This window comes from Platalea leucorodia (assembly GCF_965183815.1).
Source record: "Platalea leucorodia genome assembly, chromosome: 5".
Classification (NCBI taxonomy): Eukaryota; Metazoa; Chordata; class Aves; order Pelecaniformes; family Threskiornithidae; genus Platalea; species Platalea leucorodia.
In genome coordinates, this window is record NC_138827.1 from 93,769,669 (window position 1) to 93,780,718 (window position 11,050).

The window sequence follows — 11,050 nt, forward strand, 5'->3', positions numbered from 1 at the left end:
AGGAACAGTGAGGAATCTTATGAAGTCTGTTGCCTTTGCACATGAATTGCCTTCATTAGTATGGTCTGCAAACCATCTCACCATTTAAATCCAATTTCATAACCTCACTTCTCTCCAGATACCACAGCAGTAAATTTTCTATATACACTACTTGAATGCTAGCAAGGACCATTATAATATTTGCACGTGAATCTGCTTGCTAAAATAAACTTTGCTTATGCAGATCTCCTCCATCATAGATAGCTTGACACTTATTGCATAACAAATTTTACAGAGAAATAGTTAAAATGATTGTACAAAGGAGTATTTTCTTTTAACATTTCAATTTATGAAATTTTGAGCATTACTTAGATCTTTAAATTACTATTAAGTAAATAACATTATTATGAATGGCTCAAGATATAAACCCAAGAAAGGGGATTTTACCATTTCATAGTTTCACAGCAGGCCACTGTGTGAAAGCATGCAAGATAGCGCAGATTCAACTCAAGTTCGCTGAAGCATGTAAATTCTTTGTTGAAGGTGTGCATACAGCAGCAAAATTAATTGCTGGCTAAGTTACCTTAACTCTAGGAAAATTGTAATTAAGTGAGCAACTTGTAGAAGGCACTACAGAACAGCTCAGAAAGTGAGGAGATTCTAGGGAGGACACACACACATAACATATTCAAAAGGGCATGAAATAGATCAAACAGCAAAAACTCCAGGTTTTTAAACAGAATGGAAAGGGATTCTGTTCTTCAATCCCCAGTTCCTTACAGAGGGTCTGTCCATCAAAGACTTCATCAAAAAGGGCTTAATATCCTTTCCTGTTTTAACTGGATAAATTCTACGTAGACAGAATTTGTAAGATGGATACAGTGTTTTTACTGTCTGATGTCTTTTTGTAACAAAACTGCTTTAAAAAGAACTGGAAAACTTCTGAAACATGGATGAGCCCTTAGTCTTCACACACAGAGCCTCATGTTACTGAAAAGCCTGAACAAGTCTTCGTTTTAATTTGTTGCTTTTCTTCTGTCATCCTCCCTGTACACCAGATGAGACTGAAAAGCCTAGGGAGTATTTACTTTTCACATCCCTGTAAAGTGAAATAATGAGAAAATGATGGTGAAAGAGGAAAGCCATCCTGCCCCTTTAAAAAAGGTCCCAGCTCTAGCATCAGGTGCAAATTGGTTAAGCAGCAGCAGATCAGAAGTCCCTGAAGGAACTGATTATATTAGGAAAATGGGACTTGTATTAATAAATTAGTTTACGATCTCTTTTCAAATGTCCTTGATAAAACACAAGACGGCAAAAGACTTTGAAACAAGTTATGCCTCTCATATTTTTACATCTTTAGCTAACATAATATATATTACCTTTTATTTTGCATTTTTAAATAGCAACTGCTTCTGTCAAGTTTTAAAGCACTTGTTGATCAAAAATGTTTTAAGTAATCAATAGCGAAAGCCAAAGAATTAGCTCTATAAATGGAAAAAACACACAAGATTAGGAGTGCTCTCAGATGAAGAATCTCATTAAGCTGTAGATGAGACATCAAGGGATGGTAAAAGGGATTTCAAAGACATATGGGACCCCCAGACACCAGAGATGTTACAAATCTGGCAGTCTGCAACCTTGGCCTTGGAATTAACTGCATTACCGTGTATCTGAAGCTATTTTCTTACAATGTTTCCCCCAAAAAACATCAGTCCACACTAACAAGAACTTTCACCTTGACAACAAATACTGCTTCACCACATACTGTAGCTGTCACAGTAAAATAAACCATAAGCAGATTGAAGTGGTGTGCAATTTAAAAAGTAAGCTCAAAAGCAGCTTGAAAGAGAAATGCTTCTAACAAACATTTATTTCCCAAATAGGAAAAAACAAAATCTAAAAAAGGTTAGCTTACCTTTAAAAGTATCTATATTTGTGCCTAGAATATTTATCCAGTGCTGCTTTTTATCAGCAGCTACATCTACAACTTGAAGCACAGACATGACTGTACTGCTTGCTAGTAAAATCTAGCTAAAATGAGGAGCAAAAAACCGCAAAGTCATGGCCACAAATAGCCAGACCACAACCCTCCAGGTGTGTGACTAAGAGGAACAGGGAGGCAATAGCAGCCTGTGCTACACAGCATCCAGAACAGATTCACGCACATTGTAATGTGAGTCTCCAGGTGGTGGTTTTTACACCAGTCTACCACATCGTGCAGCTTCTAATTTTACTAACATTTGGATGGAGCAGAAGATAATCTACTTTCAAATTTGCTCTATTGTTACTTTCATCAAAACTAAAAAATAAAAAACAAAACCCAACCACCCACCTCCCCACCCCCCCAACAAACCAATACACAACAGCACTGATAGCTTGACTCTGGAAAAGTTCTCTTCTCCTAAAATTAAACGTGAAGATAAGATGCATGAAAAGTGTACTTGAAAACCAGCCCATATTTAAGTGTTTAAGACTAAAAAAATCCAATTCAGGCATTCTGATGATATTACCATGTAAATTTGTAATCCTAGTCAATCTTATTTATATCTGTAAAATCCATTTCACATATTTAATGCTGACATGTACTTTAACATAGAAAATAAAATTAGCTGTCCTTTGACTACATTTTCCTCAAAGTAAGAAGAGCAAGCAGCTTTGGATATTATCTTTCTATAATGAAAGTAGTTTGTGTTGGCAAAAGCAAAATGCTCTCTTTTTACTCACTGCTTGCTTTGAGACTTCTAGACTAATTCATTTTAACAAGTGTCTTAACAGTGCCTCTGTGTTACGCCACACCCACACAGTACTAACCTATACTGCTAGGGGGTTTTTAAACAAATTTATATTTAATTTTCATGCAAGTTTTCTGAGCATTTTTCACGGCCTGGCTATTCCCTGTGGTATTTCCAAATAACGAGGAAAGAATGCCCCAAAAGTTTGGAAGTCTGCATGACTAATTACTTAATAGTATAAATTACCTATTATGAGGGGGGAGAATAACGTGGCAGCTTTCTACATCATTTGCCCAAAATAAGCTGAACATTGCACAGACATTTATCAGGAAGAAAAAACCCAAGAGAATAGATTAACTATACATACTTTTCAACAGATAAAACAAGGAGGGATCAACTGAATCAACAAATACATAATTTAAGTAAATAAAATCTTGCATTTGGAAGAAATTAAATAGGCAAAATCTGAGTCATATGATGCAGAAAGAGCCATAGCTGATATAACCTGACTTAACTTGTAAGTTTTTACAGACAAATGCAATACAGTGGCTAAAATTGTAAAGTTATTCCACATTAAAAAAAGTTGAGTATCTGTGCTTACTATTTGCACAATTTCAGCACTTGAGAGCTCCAGCTTTGAACCAATAGCTACTAGGCTATCGCCCCAATCACACCAATCTGAGCGGAGGGTAAGATGAAACCAAATAGAGCGTGGACAGGAGAGAAGGCGCACACAGCAAGCACTGCAGGAGACGCTCAGCACGCTTCCAATCTGCCCAGTACCCTGCTTACCACTTCAGCATTTCAGTAGGTAACCAAATGTTTTCCATCAAGAACAGGCTTGCATTAAAACGCCAGTTTACATATTCATCATGTTACACCATGCTTCTAATAAAAGACAGCTTCCAATTAGAAACAGTTGTCTTGTAGAAAAAAATGCCCCACTAAGCTGTGGACAAAAACATACCACTGAATTTCGCTTTATATAAAAAGCAGGTCTCATTTAATAAGATCACAGATTCTGAAGTCTGACTGCAAATATGCAAGCAGTCATATTGTGAAAGCTCTTGCAGATGATAAACAGCATGATAAATCTAAGGCAAGTCATGACAAATAAAATGTTTACAGTGAAAAAAACAGATAAGTAAGAGATACTGCATCAGCTACAGAATTAAGATTTGGATTCATTCATTGATAGCAGGGTACAATGAAAATAAAGTATCAACAGACAACCTCCTGTCTTCATCTTGCTTTCTACAGACTGAGCATGCCAAAACACATCCTGTGCACAGCTGCAAACACTTGCAATGACCACAAGAGAATAATAAAGAGAAAAAGGAAATCCCAGGAAAAAAAAAAGTATTAAGTATCTAGAGATTTTCCATGTCTAGTCTTAAAAATGCAAACTCATGATCAGAACAAAAAGAAAAAAATTGAATTATGTTATACCCTACATTAAGTCAGTGGATGAAACGATGACTCTTTCAATTTTAGATATAATCCTCCTTGACAACTGATTTAAAAAAAAAAAAAAAAAGCAAGCAGAGCTGGAAAGGCCAGATGCCTCATTTTGATGGTTAAAATAATCCTGCTATGGACACTAACAAGTTTGCAATCAAATTGGTATTTTTAAGCGTCTACCCAAGGATGATTTTTGTTAGATTGGTACATCTAAATATATTTTAGTTCAGTGATTAAACAAACCAAAAATTAAAAATTAAAGCAACAGAGATCCCTTTTCCCATGCAGAGCAGAAAACAACTTGTGAATTTCATTGGGGATAAGCTGAAACATGATCTTAGTCATTTTACCTTTGAATTTAATGTTTTTTCCTTAAAGTCTTTAAATGAAGAATGTCTGTCCAAAATTAAAAAAATAAAAGAAGTTTGTTTGAAATTCTCAAAGCCTTTTTGCATTTCCCAAAGTAAGTCTGCAATGACGAAACCGAATGTTGAAACATGATGTTGAAACTTTTAAATTGCATGAACTAAAAGACCAACTGCAAAGTTTCTTATATGTGCCTATAAAATAATACAGAGGACGGATTACTACGCAGGAACATGTACAGTATTTCCGAACTCCTAAGAAGCTGTATTTTCAACGAATTTAGACAAGTAAATGTCCATCAGACTCATGCAATCAACATACTTTCTGGGCAGAACATTCAAGCCAGGTACTAAACAACGACCGAGAAACAAGAAGGGAACCTGCCCTGTCCCACCCATGCACACCCACAACCCTACCCTCCCTCAAACCTCTCCTCACAACCAGAGCCGTACTCTGGTCTCGGTGACTGTGCAAGCTTCCCCCGCACGCACGAGCGGGAGCTCTGCTGTACATAGAAGGTGCCTCATTTATCATTAACTTTACAGATTCTACCCATGGGTGCAAGGAGGTTTGTCCTCTACTCAGAAATGCCGCCTCTCCACTCCCCCTTAATATACATATATATATATAAATAAATAATTTATATATATATATATATATAAAAAAAAGAATATAATTTATTTATAAATATATATATAAGAAGCGTAAATGGGACACTGGTAAAGAAAAGCAGAAAGACTGGAAGGTGCCGTGCATCTTGGATGGCTTCTGACACACACTTCCGTAAGATATAAACCGATTCCTATAATGCAATTCCAAAATATCTATGTGTGTGTGTGTATAGGAATATATATATTCCTAACTGAATTCCTATTATTCCTAATTATATCGTACGCTCTGTGCATTTAGCGTTACAACATAGATTGTGATGTATTAGAATCACTTAAGAGACACCGCAGGTCATCATGGGTCTTCAGAACCTATTTGCAATTATTAAAAATATATGTATATTAAACCACAACTCTCCATCTAGCACAACTCCTTTTTCCATGTTAAGGACGAAGCATTTCCCCCTCCTTCCCTAAACACTTCAGCTACTGGCAAGCCACAGATACTCTTAAAATCCTGGAAGAGTATTTTTTCCATATTCCATTAAGGAATTATTTTGTTCATGCTTTCCATACTGAAAAATTACTTCTGGGATGACACAACATAGAGAAAATTCATCCCAAAAGAGAACATTTTCATGAAGGCTGGAACCCATGAAAGGTCATGACAAGATACCAATTGAAATATTAACTGCAAGAACATCACAGTGCTGAAATATTTATACTAAATAGAAGTAATGATTTGAAAATCTGTGGAAATAACCCATGTCTGGATTGCTAGGAAAGAAAAATCATTTTGAGGTACAGTATGAGACACTAAGAAAGTTGCAGAGCAAACAAAATACAGGCTGTCACTTCCCCTTACCTTGTTTTTATAGCACTGGATTTCTCATCTCGCATATCTTTGCTGTCTATTGAAATTTATTAGCTTTTCATGGATCTTGTACTCATTTACAATACCAGGTCAAAACCCAGAAGAGAAACAGAACGACGTAATCCTGTCATAACTTCTCATATCAGAGGATGCTCAACCCATAACAACTTCGCTCTACTTAAGAGCATGAAGCTATACAGGCACGCATAAAGACTAACTAGTGAAGTAGGGTTTGTAGAGAAGTCCCCCGATGCAAAGCTCGCTCCACTGCGCATACCACCCAAGCACTGGCCAGGATTTTGGCTTCTCTGAGGTTTCACGTGCCCAAGTTTATCCTTCCTTCATTTACAGCAAAACTCGTTATAGACACTGAACAGCCAAGAAACTCTCAGAGATGTGACTCATTCCAAAGAGCAGCTTGCAACTTCATGTCAAGAAAGCTTGGAAATCCTGTGCAGCCTCAATTTTCCAGGCACTCAGCTCAGAGGGAACCCAGACCGCTGGGAGGTTACAGGGGGCTCTCACACTTCTGCCACAAACAGCGGGGCTTTCTCAACTCTGAAACCTTTCATTCTCCCGTAGTATTCAGGAAAGAAGGAAGAGAAAAAAAACAAACACATCCATTTTTGTAACCTGTGTAAGGGAAGCGAAAAAGGGGCCGGGCTCAGCATATGAGAGGAGATACAAGAAAGCAAGATGTGAGAGAACAGAATTTTTTTTCCTGCACACAATCAGTAACCAATTCACCGAAGGCTAACCAATGTACTGACCCTACCGACAAAAGGCTCTGGGGGACGTTAGAGAAGTTGGTCACCTACAACACTCAAGTATTGATTGGTGATGGATCCGCCTGACAGTCACAGAAAAACTGCACACAAGCCTAGAGAAAAGGGGAAGTTTAGGTACAGAAGATACAAATACTTTTCTTCAAATCATTTTCACTGCTAAAATTAAGTTCTCATTTTGGAACTGCAGTAGGTTACACAGCCACTTACTTCAGCTCAGCTGAAGAGCCATTAATTTGAACACTTGCAATTATCTGCCATCCCAAATGAGCTAATTCAGTGTTATACAAGTTTATACTAAGGAAAAAAAAAAGCATTCACACAGAAAGACACAGCTAAAATCTACTTGTCAACCTAATCAAGCTAAATTCTGAAGTGGCGTAGGAAGAGCTTTTAATCATGACTTGCAGGCTGTGCTGCGTTCCCCTGTAGAACAGGCAGCAAGAACTATTCAAATACCCAAAAAGGCACAGAGCAAAAGACTGCAGCCTACTGAGATTAAAAAATGAGTAAGAGCCTTTTTCTTTCTTTGATGTGTTGTTCATATACTTTATAGAAATAATTCCATGTTAGTTTTCTTGGTTTGTATTTGTATTTTAAAATGCATGCAATCCTTAGATATGCCAGTCTGAAGTAAGTCCCATTCACAGTATCTACCTGCTCTTACTAGGTATCCATTACTTTATTTTCTAGATATCAGGTTTGCTTAAGCAAAGAATGCAAATTTCAAGATAACATGCGTAACACGAAGAATTTTTGGTGCACCCATAATCTGACTGCCATGTCACTGACTTCACCCATTTGCCAGCTCCAGCTGTCTGACACGTACTTGGATGATCCCCAAAAAGTTTGACTAACCTGTCAAAACCTCAAACAACGGGGATCACATGATCTCCCCAACCTCTTCTGTGCTTTGGTCTCTTTATGCTTGGAACAGGATTCTTAAGATTTGTCTAATCTGTGCAGGCTGATTCTGAAACACACAAATCTTTCACTTTTCTTATCCATGTCTTTCCCCTCGACCTTAGCTAGCAAAAATGAACACACACTCAAAAAAAAAAATCACTCAGATCAACAAACTGAACCTGTGGCTACACACATAAGACGTAGGAAGACACCCTTAATACCTCTCCTACATCTGCCCTTTTGCTGATTAAGGTAAATTCTCATTGGACTGTAAATTAATTATCATCCCCTCCCTCTGAAAAAAACCCACTTATTGAAAAATTTGTGCACTTTTAAAGCCTTGCGTGTTCTAAGCAAGGCAGTTCCTTTCAACCTTTCTGCTTTGGCTGTATTTTCGAAACCTCTTTCTTTTCCTGTTTTCAGGGGCTATCTTTAATTTGCCTGCTTTCTTTCATTTTGGTAGACAAGACAGTACCCTAGGTGAGACCTCAACCGATCTCCACAGAGCACAAGGCTGACATAATTTGTGTCGTGTTCTCACTTATACACATAAAATGAGAAGGGCTGGGAGAGCTGCACCAATTAAAAAAAAGCAGCTGAGCATGATTATGCTATCACATCCCACTGCACTACTACCCACCTGTTCCTTATTTATCTCAAGTATTAGATTTTTCCTTTGTAAATTCACCACTTTATACCTTTGTCTACTGAAATCAATGAATTCCAACAACCTCAACACTCTGTAATGTCTCCAACGCTAAAAACCTTTGCCCACAGTTTCCTGAACCAGAACTTCAGGGAAGAACAACCTTGGATGATGAAGTGCACCAGAAAGGAAAAGGCTGGAGAGCAGAATAGGCTGGGCTGCATCAAAAAAAAAACAAACCAAAAAACAAAAAACAAACCACCACACCAGGTGCACAATAAAACAGTATCTTGGAGAGATCTTTGAAGACTGGGGGGAAATAAATAAATAGAACAGGAGTGAGACTTGGTTAACATCATATTCAAGAACGCTACAGAGTATGCCCCATGCACTAAAGTTAATTAATGGAGTACGTACACACAGATCTTCACCAGGAAGATTTGTTTTAACACTCAGGTCCCTCGGTATACCTCTCACATTAAAAAGACAAAGTCGTTTTTTATGCAGCTATATGCTAGCACGTTGTTCCTGCTTGGCATCACTGAAAGCTCTAAGTGAATCTCTCTACTCCAGTGATCACAACCTATATTTTGCAAACCTATAGAGACATCGTGACTGACTTTAATGGGACTACCTGCAATGCACAAACATGTAGATGGGAAAAAGCCTCTCGTGGCATGCAGCAGAGTACATTACAGATCTTTTGTTTTGGAAGACAAACAGTGCACATACACATTGTGTTAAACTCGCATATACTTCCATTACAGTCAGCTGCTCACTCTCATTCCCGCTGTGCTAACCTTCCTTCATCCCACAAAATTCAAGGTTTTAGTTCTTGCTCTGACTACAGGTATGACTTCTTCATGCAACTGTTAAACATGCATACATTATAGACACATATATGCCTGCTCTTCTTAAAGACCAATTTATTAGTGTCCTGCACCAAACAGATCCTCTTGAAGGGAAGATGAGCATGTGCTTTCAAAAAACAAGTGCCTGGATTCCAAAAGAACATGCCCTTTCAGAGTACTGTAAATATTTGTACCTACAGTGCAGCCACTGAGAAATTTGACTATTTTTAGCAAGATGGATGAGAAGTGAAAGAAAAAGATGAGTTAAAGAACCAGCATGCCATCAGTGCTAGCTGAAGAGTCTTGAAAATACTACTTTCCTTTCCAGTAAAAGCCCGATGCATAACGCCTAAAGCGAAACATGTCATCTTCAGAATCGCACCGCAGACGGGAGGTCACAGAGCGGTTCCCGCTTCCCGCGTGTGCGAGCGGCACCAGGTAACCCTGCCAGGCCGGGCTCCTGCGGACACCTCTGCGGGCTTGCTCCCCAACCCGAAGCCTCCAGGAGCCACGCCATGGCAGGAAAGGGAGTCTGAATCCCGAGGACCTTCTCCCGAATCGCTTTTTATGCTATATATCACTGGCACCGCATTCTCTTCATCATCTGGTAGCTGCTAAATAAAAAGAAGAGTTTCTAAAGCGGATTTGGTTCAGGTTTGACACTGAAAACTGCCTTATAAGGTATAAAAGCCCGAAAGCAGGAAGAGGCTTTGACAAAACTAAGGAAGTTCCTCTGCGCTTGCTCGCTGGAGGGGGAGGGGTTTTTTTCTTCCACAGAGAGAAGTAACACAGAATAAATGACATTATCCACATATTAAACAAAAATAAGCACGTAAGAGCCCCCCAGACGGCACCCGGCAGCGCGGTGACTCCCCCGGGCGAGGGCATTTCGCGGCACCGCTCCCCCCGCTCGCCACCCCGCCGCCGGCAGCCGCACAGGGTCCCCCGCACCCCGGCGCGGCAGGCACCGGCCGCGGAGCCGAAGGCGGCTGCTCCGAGCGGCCCCGGCCGGCGGGGCGGGGCGGCCCCAGGGCGAGCGGGGGGAGCGACCGGCGCGGCCGCGGTGCGAGCCGGCTGCCGGAGGCGCGGAGCGACGGCGGGGGAGCGGGGCCGCTCCGGGACGCCCCTCCCCGCCGGGCGGGCGGCCGCGAAGGGCCCGACGGAGAGAGGGATGGGAAGGGAAGGGAAGGGAAGGGAAGGGAAGGGAAGGGAACCGGCTGCTCCCCCCAAACCCGGCCTGGCCCAGCCCTCCCGCTACCGGCACCGCGGCCCCTCGGGCGCGGCTGGCCCGGCCCAGCCCCGCCGCGGGCAGCGCGACCCCCGCCGCCATCTGCAGCGGCGGAACCCGCCCGGCCCCGCCCCGGGCGGCCCCGAGCTGTCAGCGGCCGCCCCGGCCGCGGCTCACCCCGTGCCGCAGTCCACCACACAGGCCGGAAGCCGCCCTGCCATGCTCCTCGGTAGCGGCGGTGCTGGGGACGGCGGGCAGCCCTGGGCGCGCTCCGGCGGGGCTCGGCGGCGCGGAGTGAGGGCACTTCCGCAAGGCGGGCGCTCCCTCCCTCCCTCCCTCCCCCGCCCGCTCGCCCGCTCGCTCGCAGGCACGGCCCGGCGAGCCCAAGATGGCTGACCCGCCCCTCCCTGCGCGCCGCGGCGAGGGCGGGCGCGGCGGCCTCAGCCCTCGCTGACGGGAGGTCTGCGCGGCCTCGCCCCTGCGAGGCGGTGCGAAGTGGGGCGGGAGGGAGGGTTCGTACCCAGCCGCCGGCCTCCCCAGGGGAAGCGAGCCCACGGGGCCGGCTGAAGCAGTGCTTTAATGCTGAAAACCTGAGAGAAGAGGGGGCGAGGGTT

At 42.1% G+C, this 11,050-nt stretch overlaps 1 protein-coding gene across 1 annotated transcript in view; it reads right to left on the reverse strand.

Moving 5' to 3' along the window:
• Positions 1-10,776, reverse strand: part of ACTR3 (actin related protein 3) — a 32,412-nt gene extending 21,636 nt beyond the window's left edge. Inside the window, exon 1 of the mRNA XM_082312400.1 lies at positions 10,614-10,776. Coding sequence (XP_082168526.1) covers positions 10,614-10,657 — 44 coding nt within the window. The 5' untranslated portion in view covers positions 10,658-10,776. The remainder of the gene's footprint in view (positions 1-10,613) is intronic.
• Between the last annotated feature and the right edge of the window lie 274 nt (positions 10,777-11,050).